Source organism: Lepidochelys kempii, chromosome 7 (genome assembly GCF_965140285.1).
Source record: "Lepidochelys kempii isolate rLepKem1 chromosome 7, rLepKem1.hap1, whole genome shotgun sequence".
NCBI lineage: Eukaryota > Metazoa > Chordata > Testudines > Cheloniidae > Lepidochelys > Lepidochelys kempii.
Genome location: NC_136386.1, coordinates 27,457,643 through 27,478,295, shown reverse-complemented (window position 1 = coordinate 27,478,295; position 20,653 = coordinate 27,457,643). Strand labels below are relative to the sequence as shown.

Here is a 20,653-nt window from a genome sequence, read left to right as displayed (position 1 = left end):
GTTAAACCATGAGACACCCGTCCCCCTTCCCCCACATTTCTCTGCTATATTTTATGCTTAAGTAGGGCATATCTTGAGGGAGTATGGGCTTAATGAGGCTAAGCAGCAAACCATTTTAAATACATTAAAAGAATCAAGACCTCAAACCCCCGGTAGAATGGTTTATGAAATTTACAATAATTTTCCCCATTTTTCTGTAAGCAAGTGCACATGAAGTTAAAAAAAAAAAAAAAAAAGTGGAGATTTACCAGGATCTTAAAGTGAACAAAGGTGTAAAGTTTCCCAATGCTCAACTTGCCAAGTTTTAAAGTATGCAGCCACTGCATCTCTCTCAACAGTCACTTTCAACAGAAAGTCGGCCAGCTGTAAAAATAAAGATAGGCCTTAAACTTTTGGTTACTTACAAAACAGAGGGTATGAAACAAATATTTATATGATAAAAGTATGTCAGTTTAATCATTTGACAGTCCCTCTTTTGAATGTTTGTTATTAATTATGCACCCTCAGTGTGGTGGGCCCTTTACAAAACACAGAGGAGGACAAAAGAGGGGATTCATCTCCGCCACACCAGAGAGCCTGGTGAACGGACAAAGGAAGAGAGGCTTGTGCATCCCTTATCTTGGGGTTGATGGGAGCCTAGCAAAAAAGCTGTGCAGTCCTGAGGGTTTGCCCAACTTGTGCCTTAATGACAACAGCTCCATGGCCTGTTATATTATTAGGAAATAGCTGAGGTCTAGGAAGCACCAGCTACATCCCCTTGCACAAACAGCATCATCCCAACACCTCCAGCACTGTGGGCTCTTGCAGCAAGTGGCACAGAGACAGTTATGCATGTTGTTCACCTTGTTGGGAAAGCCCCTTTTGCTGGGGGTATTCTGCTGGGGAGCATTACAGCTCCAATGCAGTGATGAATACCCTCCTTAGTCCCTCTCCAAGGAGACTAGGTTCTAATCTTGTATTCCTTACAAGAACACTGCACCCATTTTGTTCCATGACCTGAAAGTGGGACACATTTCTTATCAAGTACACAGTGCACTGTTGAAAATAGTTTGTTGTTTTGAGCTGTTTGGGATCTAATGCTACTGGTGGACATTTGGCTGAAAATCACTATTATCTTAGGATAATGGGAGTATGGAAAGGAAGTCTAATTTCAGAGGATAATCATTTAACCAAATTATATTTAATGTTTAACCAAATAATTTTATGAAACATCATGTTGAGTCTTATGAAATGGCCTATAGTTCCTGGAAGAACTTTTATTACCTAAAAAAATAGTAGTTGTTGTGTGTGAAAGTGAATCTTAGACGATATAACTTCTGTACCAAGCAGCCAGAGGAAGTTGTAAGAATGTGTAAGTTAAAGCAAAGGTTTATCTGGTATAACTCACATAGGCTTCGCAGCTGTGCTCAAGGATTTCAGTGCATAACTCTTTATTTCCTGATTAAACCTCAAAGTCTAAAGAAGGAGGAGCTGAAATCCCCTGGTTAACAGTTTCATATAATGGGTGAGTGTGTGATTCAGTTGAGGATTGGCTTTTGTGACATATGGTAGTATTACACACACAAATAATCAAACAGTCCAAATACTTGGTGGAAGTGCAATACAACAACGTTGCCTCCCCTTGGCCTTAACTCTAGTATAATAACTTACAAGGGAGAAAATGCAAAAATAAATATTTGAACAAGTATGCAAAAATTTTGGGGAGTTCCATCACTCAGGCTGTGGCAACTCATTACACTTTATTATAGTGGAAGTTAAAGTTCAGGGAAAACTACTGTGTCTCGGAAGAAAGTAAATAAATCAATGCTACCTGGAAAGCATGAGCCAAAAGTTCACAATAGGCAGCTAATTCTAGTATTAATTATAATTTCATGGAAATTATAAACTGATTGCAGGCTTTTAACATGAGCCATGAAGTCTAAAAACACATTAAAAGGGAGACTAAACATTCAAAAGCCTACAGTGCAAACTCAAACCCAGCTTTGAGAAGAACACCACAAAGGAAAATAAAGAGAATGTATATGGTTACAGCTATGACTCCAGTCCTCACCTACTTCCTATTATCAATCAAAAATTAAATTTCTTAACAAAAACTCTTACAGAAAGACATTTTTAAAAAGGTCAATAATTTTAATAGGCTGAGCCTAGCTGATTAAATGCATTTGGTTAAGCCCTGTAACACACTTTTTTTTGTCTCAACTTTCCACCCCATATTCATCTACATCACTGGCTTATGTCATGAAAAGTTATTTTGGTTATACAGTTTTGTTCAGATCCTTTGGAGTATGATGCACTATTCCAAAAAGAAATGAAGCACTTCACATGTGTCATGGTGCCTAGAAATGTCAAATGTGTGCGTGTGTATGCCTCTTTGTGTATCTTTAAAAGAGAGTACTTTGTATTTATATAGGATATGGACAAGAATAACCTCCTTAAGTGGATATCTCTATTGCCATAAAAGGGATTTTGGCAATACCAAAACATATCCCTTCGTTATCTGCAAAATAAAGTTAGTAGGAAAATGTTTGTCATTCTCAGTATTTTGACGCTGTATCTTGCCATATGCACAAATTTAAAATGAAAAAAGCTGGTACAAAATACCACATGGTTCCCTGTTGATTGTTGTTTAAATTATCGTTGGGTTAGTGTGGGTCATGTCTGTTGTTCCATTCTTCACCGACCTCCAGGAGTTAGTGTCTTCTCTTTCTGCATAAAAAAGAAAGAGGGGGGAAAGACCATTTTATCTGAAACATAGTGACATAAAAACCTTGCATGGGGCACCCTAGCTTATGCTGACTTTCTGTGGAGGCAAGCTTTATTTCAAAGGTAGCATAAGGACTTGTGAATGAAGGATGCGCGAGTCTTAGAAATTCAGAAACTTGTTAAATGAATATTCAAAGTAGTAATTTTAATAGAAATTTAACATTAAAAATATCCTGTAATTCTGACTTGAAAATATGTGGAAAAGAAAAAATTGTTGGATAAGAATCTCTCCGTGGTCCTGGGCACATATACACATAAAGTTTTTTTTATGATACAGTAGAATCTCAGAATTACAAACCGAGTGGTCAACCACACGCCTCATTTGGAACCGGAAGTATGGAATCAGGCAGCAACAGAGATGGGAAAAAAAAATCAAATACAATACAGCACCGTCTTAATCGTAAACTACTAAAAAAATAAAGAGTAAACAGCATTTTTCTTCTGCATAGAAACTCTGAGGTGTTTGTAATTCTGAGGTTCTACTCTAGTTAGTAATCTGCTTCTATTTTTATTACTTGTTCAAGGATCTAATGTGTAATGGCCTCTTAAAATTTGAACTCTGTGAAGGCAGGGCTGGTCATATGTTGCTCAGTAGCGTGGTGCCTAGCACAACTGAGGCCCGATCCCTGATTGGGTCCTTAGGAACTATCTAGAAATAATACATAATAGTAATAAGCTCATATAAACTGTACACTATATAAAACAAAGCATTAAGAAACATACAAGGAAGTCGCAAAACATAATACATAATACATTTTGGAATAATAACTCAAGGTCATGTGGAAATATCTAAAAAAAACTCATGACTAAACCATGCTCTTTTAGGATTATTCAGAAAAACAATTACAAAATGTAAAAAGGGGCATATGTGTGGGGGGAAATACTCCCTATTTTAAGTCCCCTATCCAGAGGCTTTAGAAATAGCAGCACATTTTTAAAAGGGTTTGTGTGCTCCTTAGCATAGTTTAGTTTTGCTTTTGGTGGATTTTTCCTCAGCTGCAACTGACACACTGGCCTAAAAGAAGGAGATGGAGATAAAGTTAGTTAATTTCTTTGTGTGTCCGTCTCACCTGCCTAAATTTCCATGAGTAGCTAGTTATTTTGAGTGCTCAACCAGAGATCCCATAAAGATGCTGAGCATCTCCCTTTTTAAGATGTCTCAAGGTGAACACCCCAAAATTGAGGTGTTTCAAAATCACCTTTGAAAATGTATGCTATCGCTTATAAAATAAAAATAATACTTACCCACAACTGTGCAGTGCTCGGAGTCCTTGATGAAAGGTCTTAGAAACCAAAATGTTTTGGGGGTTTTATTTATTGAGTTCCATACTTAAATAGTTTATATAGAAAAGTAATTAGATTTTAGGTATGTAGTGACCTTTACACAATATAAAAAGGGCTAGATAATGAAATGTGTGTTAGTGCTGACAGGAAGGGAAAGCCCACGTTTTGGCTACAGCTATCCTGCAGCCACAAAAATGGAGAGCTCAGCATGTCAGAAAGGCTAATATACATATTACCTTTTCCCAAAAGTATTCTCAATCAATAACTCATGAAATAAAGGTAGACTTTTCTATCTTTCCACCATTTATACAGAATGTAGTTTTCCCAAGAACAGATTTCCCAATTAAGATTGAGTCAGTCGTTAAGCTGCTAGGCTTCAAAAGCTCCAAAAAAAACCAGACCAAAAACAAATCATCTCCTTTAAAGTGAAATTTAAGGCTGAGAATATGTTTCAGTAAGTTAATATCCTTATAGAACATTCTAATTAGTAAATAAAATTTAACACAAACCAAACTCCCCAAACCATACAATGCCAGGAAATGCAGAGTTAAAAATTATAAAAGCTAAAATATTTGAAAGAATAAGAATTCACAGATAAGGCAACCAAATTTATCTGAACTTTGCCCTCAGAGAAATGTAAGTGTCCCATCTGTCTTTGCTGGTTGAGTATGAAGATATGCACCAAAGAAAATAGTTTTTTTAACTTATTTCATATCCACATATTTCCGATATGTAGAGTGAGCCACATCATCATACACCTTTGCACTGTTCATGTAAGTGCTATAATTTCATGTTCTGGAGACAAGAGGAATTCTATATATATGGAAACATGCCATATTTGTATCAAGTGACACATGGATTATTGGTTGGCACATGAGGACAAGCTTTAAAGAGGAGTGCGTTATGATTGGCTACAATGTTTGTCTAGCCAAGAATTTGTTGTTTTGTACTGTTTTATCATCTTTTCTGACTCTCTCTGACCGTAAAGTTGGGTGGGCTAGATCAGTGTTACTCATCCTTTTTGATACCAGGGACCAGCTTGCTAAACTGTGTCAAGGAGGTCTCCGGGACCGGCACCGGTTCACGGATCAGTCGTTGAGAAATACTGGGCTAGATCATGCTAATAGCACTAAGTAAGTTGTGGTGCAGAGATACAGTGCCTCACAGAGGAGCAGTGGGTGAGATCTGCCTAAAAGAATCATGATCTCTCTTGGAGCTCCCTGTTCGGGGTTGGGGGAGGAAAGCACAATCTGCCACCTTCCCCCACTTAAAAGGGCAATGTATTTTTCCCATGCTTAGCAACTGGTGGAGTATCAAGCTCAGGCTGTGCCTGCTTCCAGATTCCTTTCTGATGAGCAGGTTCTGTGTGGGGGCAAGGGGGGCAGCCTCTGCACCTCTCCCTAGTGCAGGTTCTGCAATTCTGGTGAGCCACAGTCTAGGACTTTACGTTGAAGATTGAGGTATTTTTGTAGTCACCAATAAGGTGAAATGCTTTATTATGGATGGCTAAAGTAGTCTGAGTTACTGATTTTTCTCAGCACAAATATCTATGGCACTCTCTACCATGGTATCTGACTGCTTAACAACCTTTAATGTAGTCATCCTCACAACACACCTGTGAGGTACTATTCTCCCATTACACCTATGGGAACTGACACGGTCTTTCACTTCTGTGGACTATTTCATATCTGCAGGAGGGAGCCTCACATGCATTATATTTATAATGGCCAGAGAGTTATAAAATGTAACCCACAATGAAAGAGAAGTGGATCAAAAAACTTGTCGTAAATGTGATAAATTAATGATAGAAATGTATAAAAACCTTAAAAGGTGTGGAAGTTTGGGTTATGTCAAATGAGAATCCAAACTTTTGTACACTTAGTTGAAGAATACTGTAATTCCAAGGATCTGAAATTGCTTTATAAATGTTACTCAGTTTAGCTTCAGAACAAACCTGTGTGGTAGATAGCATAAATGAAACCATATTAAAGATGAAGAAAACTGTAAATGTCCTATCTACAATCACAGAGCAAGCTGAGATGTCTTAAGATCCAGACTCCCACTGTAACCGTGACGACATTACATATATCCAAAAACCTTTAGGTTTGGTAATTAACTAGACATCTCAGACTTTGTACTTTTGATGCTGGATGGAATTAGAAAATATTAAAGGTCACAAAAATGAGGAAGGAAAAAACGTTAGTCAAGCTTTTTGAAAAGTCAAAAGTTCCACTTGGAACTTTGATAGAAGATTTTGGTCTGTTGTTTTATCCAATCTGGTTTTTCCCTCTCTACTAAATACAGCTCAACAGTTGTTGTTTCCAGCTGCCTATCACCATTTGAAGGCTGGTGCTCTAACCCTTCAAAGATCAGGAGTTGTGGTAATGCCTCTTTCCTGTCCATTAGGCATCCGTCCTCTGGTAGTAGAGAAGAGGGTTGGTGTTGAATGGAGATCCAGACACAGTAGTGTAGATGAGGTTAAATTTGGGTAAACGCATACAGTAGTCTGGGCAGGGCTGTGGCCTTGGAGTTGCTCCAAGCCTTTATCATATTTGGATTAAATGGGATTGGCAGGGCAAGGACATGTAAGGATACTTTGCATTTGAGGTCATTGAAAGAGAATAAAGCTGGTGACATTGTAGGTGGCTGTGGCCTTCCCTATTTCACTGCTGCCAGGATACTGCCTTTAGGAGGTGTCATGTTTCAAGGTTTATGATTCAAAGTTGTGATTATTTACCCAAGTGATTCTGATTCTATTCTCATTGGCCCCTGCCATTTGCAAAGAATGTATTACGGTATCAGGAGTTTATTCACATTCCATGCCACCCAGGATTGAGAGTGTGGACAGGTCTGAAATGGAGTACCACGACTATTTTTTCCCCATTTTGACCCCAATTCACTTCTGTAAACTGACACCTGAAACTAGATCAGTTTTGCATGGTTTGGTATAATGTTGTAAAGAGTTAATACAGTTCTAATTTTTATTAAGTATTTACCATGAAAAAAATCCCATAATTTCTACTTTACCATGAAACCACAAAACTGTCTTGGAACCAAAAACTTAGGATAAGCTATGCAATGGTGTAGAACAGTCTCAGGAACTGAGTCCTTCAAAGGCTGACACACTGTTTCACAGACTTCTGCTTTCACAAATTAATATTGGACAAGGCTGCTTCTCATCAAATATGGTCCTTTTGCATGTCTCCTTTGGAGACAGTTAAACAGAAAACACAGCAGACATAACATGCATCATATTTATTGTTGGAATCTTCCTTAATTCTTTTTGTTAGCCTCATAACTTGGAATCTCTGTGTTTTCACAGGGTTTTTTACTCAGATCTCTACATTAGCTGACGTGCAGGAGAACGTCATGGAATACCTCCATGTTCTTAGCCGACCAAAGGTTATTGATCAAGAGCATGATGTGGTATGGACTGAAGCATATATCGACAGCACTGTAAGTCTGCATGAGAAAGCATTTAAAACACATGCTTACAGAAGAAGATGAGGAATTAGATTTAAACCTGCTATTGTGGTTAACAATACTAGTTGTGCATCTTTCCACCCTTTGACTGTCACTAGGTGGGGGTTAAATTTTACAAGGTTTGAATGAACTAATTCCAGTTACAGCAGTTAGTAGGTGTTTATACATTTGTAAATAATGTAGGAATACATAGGTCAGACCCAAAAAGTAACAGTCACTGTTGCCTTTATGATCATCAATGTTTAGTTTGGTTGTTAGACTTGACCAGTAATATAAAGATTAGTAACTTGTAGTAATCATCATTTTCCAAATGCCTTTAAATGAATGTAAATTTAACTATAAACTACATTAAATGAGACTTCTGCAATAGTTGTTAATATATTTAATCTACAGAGGTAGGCCAATGACTAGGTGACTACTAAGATGTTTTCAATTGAAGAATATTGAAAATGTTGTACGTGTTATATATTAAAATAGGACAAATCCTTTTTGTTCTGGTTGGTAGATGACTTGGTTACCTTACTGATGTATAATTTTCAGGTTCGGCACCTGGGAAGCATTAGATTTAATGCAGATTTTCTTTTTTGAAATGACAGTTAATTTACTGATCATATGTTTAGCAAGTTGTGTCTGACCCAGGTAAAGATTCATTTTATTTGGTTTCAGCAGCTTGGTTAAGCTTTTTTTCTTTCTTTTTCTCATTTACCTAATTGGGAGTAACATATTGTAGAAGCACTCCATAAAGCAAGAGTTGCAGCAAATGTTCTTAATTTAGTGTGAAATGGTTACAAATATTGGTTCGGAGGAGTAGAAATCACAGATCAGCAGCTGCAAAGCTGTTCATTTATTTTAACTGTTTTTAATCCTCATGAGAACCGGGCAAACTGAGAAAACCCCATCAGGTGAGCTCAAACCTTCCCTCCCTAGCCCCTGCTCCCCCCCCCCGCTTTTTTTTCTTTCTTTTTCTTTAAGGGAGTAGGGGGGGAAAGTTTTAAACTTTGCCAAGCTGTTGAGCCGCTAGCAAGCTTAAAATAAAATCATCATAAAAATGTCCCAGAAAAAACAATTGAAGATGCTGTTTTATTTCAGTTTTAGGTTGAGTTAAGTCTTCTTCTTTTGTCTGAATTGTGGTCTTGGACAGAATAATTTAAAACAAATATGAACATCTATAGTTACCAAAGAGGAAAAAAAAATAGTCCCATTTGGAAATGTTGTTTTGGATGTAATCCACTTATTTCCTATTTCCTGTTTTACCAATAAGTAGCAGTTAAGAGCATGATTAATCTGCACTCCTCCTTTTCTTCATGGAAACGTTAGGGTGAGAAGGGTAAAAAGTACATAGAGCCTCAAAGTTCCCTGCTTCAAGACATTTTCTGAAATGGGGAGAGGGCTGGTAGAATCTAAAGTGTTTTGTTTTAATTCTCATAATGTTTCTCTCTCTCTCTCATATCTCCTATGCTTTAAGTAGTCAATACATCTTATTTTGCATCTCTGATAACACTCTTCTTTCATATCTGTATTTCTGATGCCTTTGGGTGAAAACTCCTTGTAAGTTATGTCTTAGAGGTCAATTCTCTTTCTTATCCTCTTTCTCTTTAACCTGGATAAAGAGTGTGTTTTGTTGCAACCCAAACAAGCCAGCAGCTGCTGCTCTCTATCCGCCCAGCTCTGAAGGCAGTGCTGAAGTAAGGGTGGCAATACTACGACCCGTCCTACAATAGGCTTGCCAACCTCCTTTTGGGTCAGGACACCTAGTATGAGAAATGCTGTATAGATTCATAGATACAAAGGTCAGAAGGGACCATTATGATCATCTAGTCTGACCTCCTGCACAACGCAGGCCACAGAATCTCACCCACCCGCTCCTGCGAAAAACCTCTCACCTATGTCTGAGCTATTGAAGTCCTCAAATCGTGGTTTACAGACTTCAAGGAGCAGAGAATCCTCCAGCAAGTGACCCGTGCCCCATGCTACAGAGGAAGGCGAAACACCTCCAGGGCCTCTTCCAATCTGCCCTGGAGGAAAATTCCTTCCCAACCCCAAATATGGCGATCAGCTAAACCCTGAGCAAATGGGCAAGATTCACCAGCCAGATACTACAGAAAATTCTTTCCTGGGTAACTCAGATCCCACCCCATCTAACATCCCATCACAGGCCATTAGGCCTATTTACCATGAATATTTAAAGATCAATTAATTACCAAAATCATGTTATCCCATCATACCATCTCCTCCATAAACTTATCGAGTTTAATCTTAAAGCCAGAAAGATCTTTTGACCCCACTGCTTTCCCTGGAATGCTATTCCAAAACTTCACTCCTCTGATGGTTAGAAACCTTCGTCTAATTTCAAGTCTAAACTTCCCAATGACCAGTTTATATCCATTTGTTCTTGTGTCCACAGTGGTACTGAGCTTAAATAATTCCTCTCCCTCTCCGGTATTTATCCCTCTGATATATATAGAGAGAGCAATCATATCTCCCCTCAACCTTCTTTTAGTTAGGCTAAACAAGCCAAGCTCCTTGAGTCTCCTTTCATAAGACAAGTTTTCCATTCCTTGGATCATCCTAGTAGCCCTTCTCTGTACCTGTTCCAGTTTGAATTCATCCTTCTTAAACATAGGAGACCAGAACTCACACAGTATTCCAGGTGAGGTCTCACCAGTGCCTTGTATAATGGTACTAAAACCTCCTTATCTCTACTGGAAATACCTCCCAGCTTTGTATCATCCGCAAACTTTATTAGCACGCTTTTGTATACTTTTACCCTATTGTATTGTATGGGTTAAAAGTACACAAAAGACCAGTTTTCATGGGAGACCAGATTTAATGGCCCGCAACACAATTTTCATGGCCGCGAATTTGGTAGATTCTTATTTAGAACAGTTAAAGCACAAATTGTCAACATCATATATCAAAATTCAAAAGTAAATAGCCTTAAGTCAAATGCTAATATGTTCTCAAGCAGCATTTTTCTTTCTTTGCCTATGTGTAAATTAAGATTATTGGTGGAAATATTTTTTCATCGGTTTGTGTGTGTATGGAGAAATAGATGTTTATTGACACTTACAGATAAAAAGCTAATCCTTCCAAGTCCACTTACATTGTTTATAATCCTAACTAAATACAGCATGAGGGAGTAAATGCAATACCTACTTGAGAACAGCAGAGTGAGTTTAGAGAAGCAGTTTGGAGGAGAAAACAGGAAAAATAAAAACAGTTGAGGTGTTACATTCTTGAATAAAGAATCTTAATCCAAATGAATGCTGATTTATTTCAATCAAAATAAAACACTTTAAATCTCTGCTTTCTGTGCTCTCCTCCCACCCCTAGACTCTGATTAATTTGATTAGTAGTTATTTATATTTTGGTAGGGCCTGAGGGCCCCATTATACCTGGTGCTCTAGGGTAAATCCCTTTTCTTTCCCAAATCAACAGTGAGACTATACAGGAAGAGGATAAATGGAAAGAACCGTAGTTCAAGCCCTGGGAAAATAGTGCAGAAGGAGCCTTGTAAAGAACATCCCCATTCTCAGATCTAGATCTATGTGAAAGTTCCAGCGCCAGGTCCTTAACCTTGCTATTGGTGCATCAACTTTCATGGGAGATGTGGGTGCTCAGCACTTCTGAAAATAGAGCCGCTTACAGGTGACTCTCGGCATGTATGTGCCTAATTTTAGGCAATCAACTGTAATGTTATGCCTGAGTAGGGATTGATAAAAAGTATGGAACTACTTGAGAGTGGCGATTCATTTTGTGTGATATGGTGAATGAGTGGTTTTCAACCGAGGATATAGACTTCCTAAGGGGTCTGTAGAATCCCTGTCACTGGAGATTTTTAAGAACAGGAAAGACCAACACTTTTCAAGGGTGGTCTAGGGACACTTAATCTTGACTCAGTGTGGGGCCAGGGGATTGACCAGGTGGCTCTTAAGGTCCCTTCCAAATGTACATTTTGATCACTCTATGTCCAGCTACAACTTGTCAATGCAAGTGAACATGGCTTGGGAAAGGGGATGTGGTGGCATCCTGACACCCCAGTGGTCCCTGGCTGAAGGAATGGCTCCTTGGGGCCATATGTAATTAGATGTAAAGAACAATCCTTAAATTGGGGATTAAACTAGGCACAAACTGGGCAGCACAAGAAACAGAGAGGCACAAATATGGCCTCAGTCACTAACTGTGGTACAAAAAAACTAGCCCAGGACTAGTGCCTCAGTTTTCACTTTGTGAATATTTGCAAGTGAAAGTTTGTGGATTTATCAGAGGGTGAAATTTGGCCAATTGAGGCCACTGTCAGTTTTCATGATGAAAATTTTCTCTCTCATATAAATATGAGAGAGGGCAATGTTTTGCCTGCAGCTTCCCCTACTGTAAAAGCTATGGTTCAGATAATTGTTTCGTACAGCTCAAATCATAATAGAAGCTGCTTCCCCATGGTAAACTTCTAAATAAGGCTAGGTTTTAGTCACAGGTATTTTTAGTAAAAGTCATGGATAGGTCACGGGCCGTAAACAAAATTCACTATTTTAACTCTGACTAAAACATGGGGGGGGCAGCTTGGGGGGATGGCCCAGGGGTGCCACGGGTGCTCACTGTATGTGTGGGGGTGAACAGCGCAGCGGTGCTTGCGGGGTTGGCAGGGCTGGGACAGGCTCCCTACCCGGCTCCTGGGAAACAGTGACCTCCAGCTCCTAGCTCCACGTGCTGCCTCCCCTGGCCCCAAGCCCCAACTCTTCAGCTCCCATTGGTTGGGAACCACGGCCAGTGGGAGCTGCGAGGGCGGTTCCTGCAGATGGAGGCAGCACATGGAGCTAGGAGCCTAGTCCCCCAGGTAACCACCGCCGTGCACCCCAAACCCCATCCCTGAGCCCCCCCACACACTCTTGCTGCTGTGGTCTCGGGGCAGGGGAGGGGGCTGAGTTGCTCAGGCACCCCCGGTTCAGGTGCACTGTCAGCTGCAGAAGTCATGGAGGTCACAGAAAGTCACAGAATCCATGACTTCCATGACCTCCGTGACAAAAACAAATCCTTACTGATGTCCCGCTGACACTGTTGACAACCATGGTTGTTCCTCGAATCTCTCTGCTAAGGAAAGGGCTCCCTGTACCAGAGATCCCACCTGGATGTAGAATGAGGCATATGGAGAAAATGTTTGAAAATATGTAAATAAATGTCCCACCTTCTTTCTGTTTGGACAGTGACTTGCGAGAGGTGGACTAGTCAGGCAGAGATTCGTAACACAACAGCAGTGATGTAATACTATATATATATAGCATAGTATATTTCCTCTGTGTAACTGAAGAGGGCTTTTCATTTTCATACACATTTACAATTTGCCTCACAGTTAATCACTTACTGGGCCTTTTCAGGCATGTGATAAGGGGCAAATGACTAGTAACTTGAAGCATCTTTTATTGGAGTTCTAGCAAGGTTTATTGACAATTCTAGCCATCAGGTCAGTGTAGCAAAGGAACATTGTTTTGAACAATGCATATCAGATCTTGAAATGGAGGGTGGGGAAGTGGAGTAGCAATATTCACCTGAGCTTTGCTCACAAAGTAGGCTCCATCTACAGATTAATGTTCATGAATTCTAGATGCCAAAATAAGACGCCACTCACAGGCGCTTAAGCAGCTGTTCATGATATGCTTCTCCCTCTTCTTTCATCAATAGAAAAGTCAACAGCATTAACATTTAGAATAACTACAGGGTTAAGACCACACTGAGATGAATGGGGCAGTTTAACTCTTGCAAGCTCAGGCAGACATTACCACATTGATTGCAGTCAGTTCACATTCTTGTGGCTTTTGTATCCATAAAGGCAAAGGCTTTTTTTAATGACATTGTAGAGTCTGAAGCACAAGATGGCAGCCTTCAGAAAAAAAGTACTGACTTGAGTCATCACCAGCAGGCTTAATTTGACTCCTGTATGAGTCTCTAAATCCTTCTACAATGTTATCTTCTTTCACATCCTTCCTACTCCTTTCTAGTGGCACACAGAGCTATAATGCAGTGGTTCTCAAACTGTGGGTCAGGACCCCAAAGTGGGTCACACCCCCATTTTAATGGTTTGCCAAGGCTGGCTTAGATTTGCTGGGGCCCAGGGCCGAAGTCTGAGTGTTTCAGCCCTGCGTGTTGGGACTCAGGCTACAGGCCCCCCACCTGGGGCTGAAACCCTTGGGCTTCAGCTTTGCTCCCAACCCCACCCGGTCAGTGGGCCTCAGGCATGTTCAGGCTTCAGTCCCCGCTCCTGGGGTCATATAGTAATTCTTATTGTCAGAAGGGGTTTGTGGTGCAATGAAGTTTGAGAACCCCTGCTAACGTATAGTTCAAAATAATCACTGGCATAAAATTCATTTATGATTATTTTCAAGTAAATGCTTTTTCATTGTGTTTGCACTGCTGGTGGGCTCATATGATGACATTCGGGCAGCCTGGTTCAGCACCTCATTCCCCCCCATGAGTGGCAGGATTAAGGGGGGGGAACTCAATTCGCTCTAGCCTAGGATTGAATATAACTAAGAACAAAAGCTTGTGTTTTGAAACAGATATTTCTGAAGTGTCTACTCTGACACTTGTTGTTTAACTAACATGTCTTAATTCATAATCAGTTGATTTGTGCTAGACCTTCACTGAAAATTCAAATCTAGTCAAACCCTCAGAACTATTGTTTCTGGCTCTCTGCAGAATCCAGCAGGCATTATAATCAGGTCACATTTTCAAGATTATCTCTGCAACCGTCAGGCTATTTGCTATTTATTTGTAAAAAAATAAAAATAAAATGGAAGCTGAGTTTCTGGAGTACAATTCTAAGGCAAAAAAATTAATTCTGTGGCAATTCCACAGCCCCAGAATTGCAAAATACATGAGGCCCTCTGTATAACACACATGGATGCAGCATAAGCTACATTAGGTCTTAAGCTTTTATTATCTCTTTTCTTTCCAAGAATTTAAGTTGAGGTAAACTACATAAACTACATACCATTCAATTTCCTTTGCACACATTGCATGTAGGAGCTTTTATGAAGGAATAAAAATGAAGTCTTACCCGATTTCAACTAGACTCTATTCCCAGAGATATCATCACATACCTTTTCTGGCATGAGTTAATTGTGCTATTATCATAAGTGGATGTAATTAGCATTTTTATCATGGTAAAAGGTGCCCAGGGCTGGAATTTTTTAGTAGATTATGTATTTCAGTACTGCATCCCACTAATATGTTTCATAGCAAGTATGGAAAGATCTTCTGTCACCACAGCAAGTAAATATTAGACATAACTATGTTAGTGAATATTAGTAAATACCATTTATAAACATCTATGAAAAGAGAATTTACACACCACCCATAAATGATTAAATTTGATTTCATGACATTTTTTTTTTGGTCCCACACTTTTTACGATGGCCCCTGCTATCATTGTGTTGTACTTACTTTTCCAGCTTTATCTTCCTTACATTGCCCTATCTTTTTCCTGCCCCTCATGATCCTGTGATTAAGACTAATTGTCAATGAAACTGTGCATGGCTGATTTTAGAGGATGGGTCTAAAGTCCCTGCAAGGTTTCTTGGAGATTAATGTCCTGTATAATCCAATCTTCCAGATAACAATCCTCTGGTACTCCCATACCCCACCTTCTCCCAGGCCCCTGGGACAATTTTTGCTAACTTTGTTATCATAAGGGGAGGGTCTCTATTACCTGTTCTCTATCTTCTGACTCTCTGAGTGTTTAGGGTGCACCGGATAGCCACTTCCCCATCTTGAACAATGGTTCTTGCTGCTCCAACACAAGTTATCTTGGGAGTGGCAGATGCTTCCTGTTTTCATCCCCTAATTAGGGTGGAAGGGCAAGAGAAACACACCCTCCCCTGCTTCCAGGTCAGTATCCCTTAGAATCAAGCAATTCATTGCCCTTCACAGGAGAGTGCTGTTATCCCAGATTATGGCTCAGAAATTCCCATGAGAGTTGCACCAGTTCACTGCCACTATGTACGTCTACACTACCCGCTGGATCGGCTGGTAGTGATCGATCCATCGGTGATAGATTTATCATCCCCGATCGCTCTGCCATCGACTCCTGTACTCCACTGCAGCGAGAGGCGGAAGCGGAGTTGACGGGGGAGTGGCAGCAGTCAACCCTGCGCTGTGTGGACACGAGGTAAGTCGACCTCAGATACGTCGACTTTATCTATGCTATTCTCGTAGCTGAAGTTGCGTAACTTAGGTCGATCTTCCCCCCACTCCCAGTGTAGACCAGACCTAGTTTTACAGATGGAATTTTGTAGATTGAATTTGGTCGTGGATCCTAATTTTAATGAGAGCTTTTGGATTTATTTGGCAGGATTTGAATCCTTGGAGACTCTTCTCCCTTTTCTGATAAATAGCCTGGGTTTACCCACTTGATCTCAATGCGGAGCAAACTCCCCATGCATGGATCTCAGCCTTTCCATTAGGCGGATGGGGGCTCAGGCCCCTCCACAGCATCCTTGTCTCTTCCACTCCACAGCTCTGCAGAGTTCTCTCTGCAACTCAGGTGTCTCTGAGGAGATAGGATGGGGTTTGGAGAATGTCTATCGTCTACCCTCCAACCTGGATTAACTTACCTGGAAAAGATAATACAGCCCTAGCATGGATTACCTTTTCATTTTATCTCTGACAAATACAGCACACCTAGGAGGGGTCCCTGGTAGTGCTGTTCCACTGAAGTAACACTGCCAGGAGCCACAGCCTATTTGGAGCTACAGGCCTTCTTCTCAGATGACCAAGGCCTCCTGCAGTTAATTTGGGCTCTAACAGGTTTGGAGAAGGGTCCTGTGACTTTTACACTGGTAAGACAACACACACACACAAAAATAAAGAGGTGTGTGTCCACCTGCCCTCCTCCCCCGATGAGATGATGTGGGGGCACCTCTCAGGGAATCATCATGGAGATTTCTATGCAAAAAGCCTTCCCCAGAGGTTTTGAGAACTGTCTGGCCCAAAATTTCCAATCACTATAATTAAACATTCCAGTTTTCCACTCAACTGTTCTAATCCATTAGCTTTACTGCTGTATCAAGAGTAAACAAATTACTGCTAACGACATTAATTGTGTTAAATCCAGTAAGATCCTGTGTATCAATTGACAAAATATAATGAATGCTCAAGATTGTAAATGTATAAACCTCTCAAATGAATAGAATTCATGCACACTCATTATCTTTTAGGTGCAGCTCAAAATGTCATTAATAGAATGTGTTCCTTTTTGTAAGCTAATGCACAACTTGAAAAACTTATGCTTGGCAGTTGGGTGCTAATCAGTGCAAGGAATGTTGTGCCACTTAAATGAGAGCTTAGGGTCCCAGATCACACACAACAGGTATAAGAGCGGCATGGCCCAATAAACAGACAAATTGAGAACCCTGAAAAGAAAATGGGCATGTGAGAGAAAATAAAATCTGCTATGAACTAATGGAAATATGATCGTTTAAAATAAGAATTAATTTTGCAATTTCCCTGCTGGTGTGCACCAAATATACAATTTCGAAGGCATGTAGACAAATATATTATGGATAAATTGTGCTTTTCAGTGTACACACTCATACATAACCTTTCAGCGCTTAAAGTAAACCCTTGTATGCCCGATAAATTACATGTTTGTGTTTGCCCCAGTGCTAGTGTTGGAATGTCTGCCATTAGGGGAATTTTCAGTGATTGCATTAGCCACAGAGTGTTGCCGCACAGATCTAATTGCTGGTTGTCAGAGCTGCTAGAAAAAAGTTGTAAGAGATGGCAATATTTATTTTAATGAGTTAACACTTTTCATGTGCATCACTGTGTGTACAGTATGTGCACAATAAAATGCCACAGATCAAAAAGATGGTCCAAACATCAAACCAAACCAAACCAAAACTCTGCACTTAAAGAGGAGCATGAAATTTCCTGCTGGGGATGTGGAACATGGAATGCCATCTGTATTATATGGCACTGAGAAAACTGATTATGGTTGGACCTCTATTTCATAGCAGATGGGTTCATTAAATTTAATAGCCTCCAGAGCCTTAGAAACAGTGTTAAAAACATGTGGAACATGCTGTGACACTTCACTTCTCACCCCACAGTCATTATAACTCTGGCACAGACTATAAATATCACTGTACTTTATTTCCATTGAAACGGATTACTATTATAATTATTTTTGCTAGTGTACAGTTACTTAAAAAAAGGAGAATAGAAATCCTATTTGACAGCATGATAGGCAGTTGTCTCAGCATACCAGCAGCCTAATATGTCACTTTTTTTGTAGGCATCGTGGCAAAAAAGAGTTTAAGGAGGGATGTGGAGAAGGATAATGAGGTAGTTTTGCATACTTTTATGGGGAGTTCCTCCCAGGTGTGAGGGGCATTATGGGAGAAAAAGCACAAAAGTGCTTATTCAGATCTTTCAAATACTGGCATTCACTTGTATTGTGTTCCCACAGTAACATTGCTTGCCCAGGATTTGGGACTGATGGAGCCCATCCTTGTAGGATTAGCATACTATTATGAAAGTGTTTTGGCTGTCCCAGCATTGCTTAGCTGCGTTATCATTTCCCACTGGTACTACTGAAATTTCAAAGTGGATTCATTCACAAAACATACTGTGATTAAATTTAGTATCTAGGAAATTCAGTCAGGTACAAATGTTTGATGAACAGATTCTCTTTTACTAGCACTGTAGATCTAAAGAAAATGATCTTTAAAACCACTATGTTAGGACTTTGTCATGAGTTTCCAGGGTTTTCTCTTATTTTACACAGTTTTCTGGCCTGTAATATCATTACTTTTGTCAGGGTTCCCTCCCCACTCTGAACTCTAGGGTACAGATGTGGGGACCCACATGAAAGACCCCCTAATCTTATTTCTATCGGCTTAGGTTAAAAACTTCCCCAAGGCACAAATCCTTCCTTGTCCTTGGATGGGTACTGCTGCCACCACCACCAAGTGAGTTAGACAAAGATTCAGGGAAAGGACCACTTGGAGTTCCTGTTCCCTAAAATATCCTCCCGTCACCCCCTTTCCTGGGGAGGCTTGAGAATTAATATACCAATCAAATAGATAAACCAGATTCTTAAAAAACAGAACTTTTATTATAAAGAAAAAAAAGTAAAAGAAGCATCTCTGTAAAATCAGGATGGAAGGTAACTTTACAGGGTAATCAGACTCAAAACACAGAGGATTCCCCTCTAGGCAAAACTTTAAAGTTACAAAAAACAGGGATAAACCTCCCTCTAAACATAGGGAAAATTCACAAGCTAAAAACAAAAGATAATCTAACACACCTTGCCTTATTTACTTACTCTTTTTGCAATATTGAGACTCATTTTAGGATGATTTTAGGAGAAGTAGTTTTCTGACCTGATGCTTCTCTGCTTCCCCAGAGAACACACACACAAAGAGCACAAACAAAGCCTCTCCCCCACCTCCCAGATTTGAAAGTATCTTCTTTCCGCATTGGTCCTTTTGATCAGGTGCCAGCCAGGTTATTTGAGCTTCTTAACCCCTTACAGGTAAGGAGGAATTCTAGGCTACCCTTAGCTGTATGTTTATGACAACATTATATAGGGAATTATTGTTACTCTCTATATGAGGCTTTAATAGGTTGTATCTTAAAAATAATTCAGTGAAGTACAAATGTCTGAAACTGTTCACCTGCTGGACTTTCTCCCACCAATTATTGTATATAAATTATAGAGAGTAGTTCTCATGTTGATTTTGATTTACTAGTATATCCATGCCAAAAGGGTTCCAGTCTTGCTCCCAGACACCTGCATGCTAGAGATACAGCAATTTGGGACCTTTTCCATCTGCAGCCTGCCACTGATGTGTAGTGCTTTTAGGTGAGGGGACATTCCATTTTGAGTTTCACACAGAATTGCTGTTCTTGTCATTTCACAGAATTGAAAATCAAAAGGTGAAAGATCACTAAGCAGAGGGAGAACTTGTTTCTAGATTTTCCCCCCCATTATGTTCGATCAAACACTCTGGAAAAACTTGTCCTTACCCAAAGAAAACTACTATTTAAATGCCTTTGCAATTAATATCTGTTTGAGACTAATAAGATCACAGACAAATGTTCTGAATGAAGCTGAGTTGATTATAAGGAAATTGCAGTTACTTGGTCGGATATATGACATTTTTCATGTTTCATTTTCTCATGAAGGATTATTTAGAGTAAAATGATAATGCAGGAAGGCAATGGATTTAATGTAATATACAAATTCCATCTTTTCATCGCATATGTCTCATTTTATGACATTTCAAAAGAAAGGGCAGTGAAGATGAAATATACTTTATCTGAACTACTTGAATAAAAGACTGAAATAAAGAATAAAGACTCATTAAATTATCGGTGCCATTTGAGTTATGCTGCAGTGACAGAATTAAATACAAAAAACGGGGAGAGAAAACAGAAGGAAAGACTATTTTTTGGGTAGGTGTTGAGGTTGGGTGAGTTAGTTGTTAATGGTTCTTTTCTCTCCAATTTGTCAGAGATTTTGTATAGTACCAACATACATAGGCAATACTATGTACATATGAAAATTAGCGTTGCTCAAATAACACTGTAAATAGTATTTATTGTGAAGTTTAGCAATTTATCAAGAAATAATTATTCACAAATAGATTTTTTTCATTATTCTGCAAGCTCTTAACTACGTATTGGTATATACGTATAAAGTGTGTGTAAGTGCAGTTAGATAGTCTGTACATGGAGAGGGGTTTTGGTTTGATTTGCGGGGGGGGTGTTTGTGGAAAGCTTCCAGCTGATGCTGCTGCTGCTGCGAGTTGACCTACCTCCTCACCATTGTGTGGTGTCAAGTCAGGTCTTCCAGAGGAAACATTTCCTTTAATTGTCTGGCCAGAAGTGTTCCATCCAGTTGAGGAAATTCAGTGAGGCAGGTGCCCTACTAGTCTCTGAGTAAGTGTGGGGTGCTTAGAAAATTTTTAAAGTATTTGAAAATGTAGCTGATTTATTATGCATGTATTATTATTATTATTAATATTAGCTGATTTATATGCACGTATGTAACACTTTTCAGAAGAGAAAGTCCAGGAGTGCTTTTCTTTCATGTGTGATATTAAGCTATGGCTGAAAGAGGATT

The 20,653-nt window shown here is 39.6% G+C and overlaps 1 protein-coding gene across 5 annotated transcripts in view; it reads left to right on the top strand.

Annotated features, from left to right (window-relative positions):
- Positions 1-20,653, top strand: part of CACNA2D3 (calcium voltage-gated channel auxiliary subunit alpha2delta 3) — a 724,110-nt gene that overhangs the window by 480,701 nt on the left and 222,756 nt on the right. For all 5 annotated transcript variants that reach the window (XR_013636032.1, XM_078853616.1, XM_078853615.1 and 2 more), the window contains one exon: positions 7,370-7,503. Coding sequence is in view for 4 of the 5 variants with exons in the window: in XM_078853616.1 (XP_078709742.1) it covers positions 7,370-7,503 (134 nt within the window). In the remaining variant the exon portion in view is untranslated. The remainder of the gene's footprint in view (positions 1-7,369; positions 7,504-20,653) is intronic.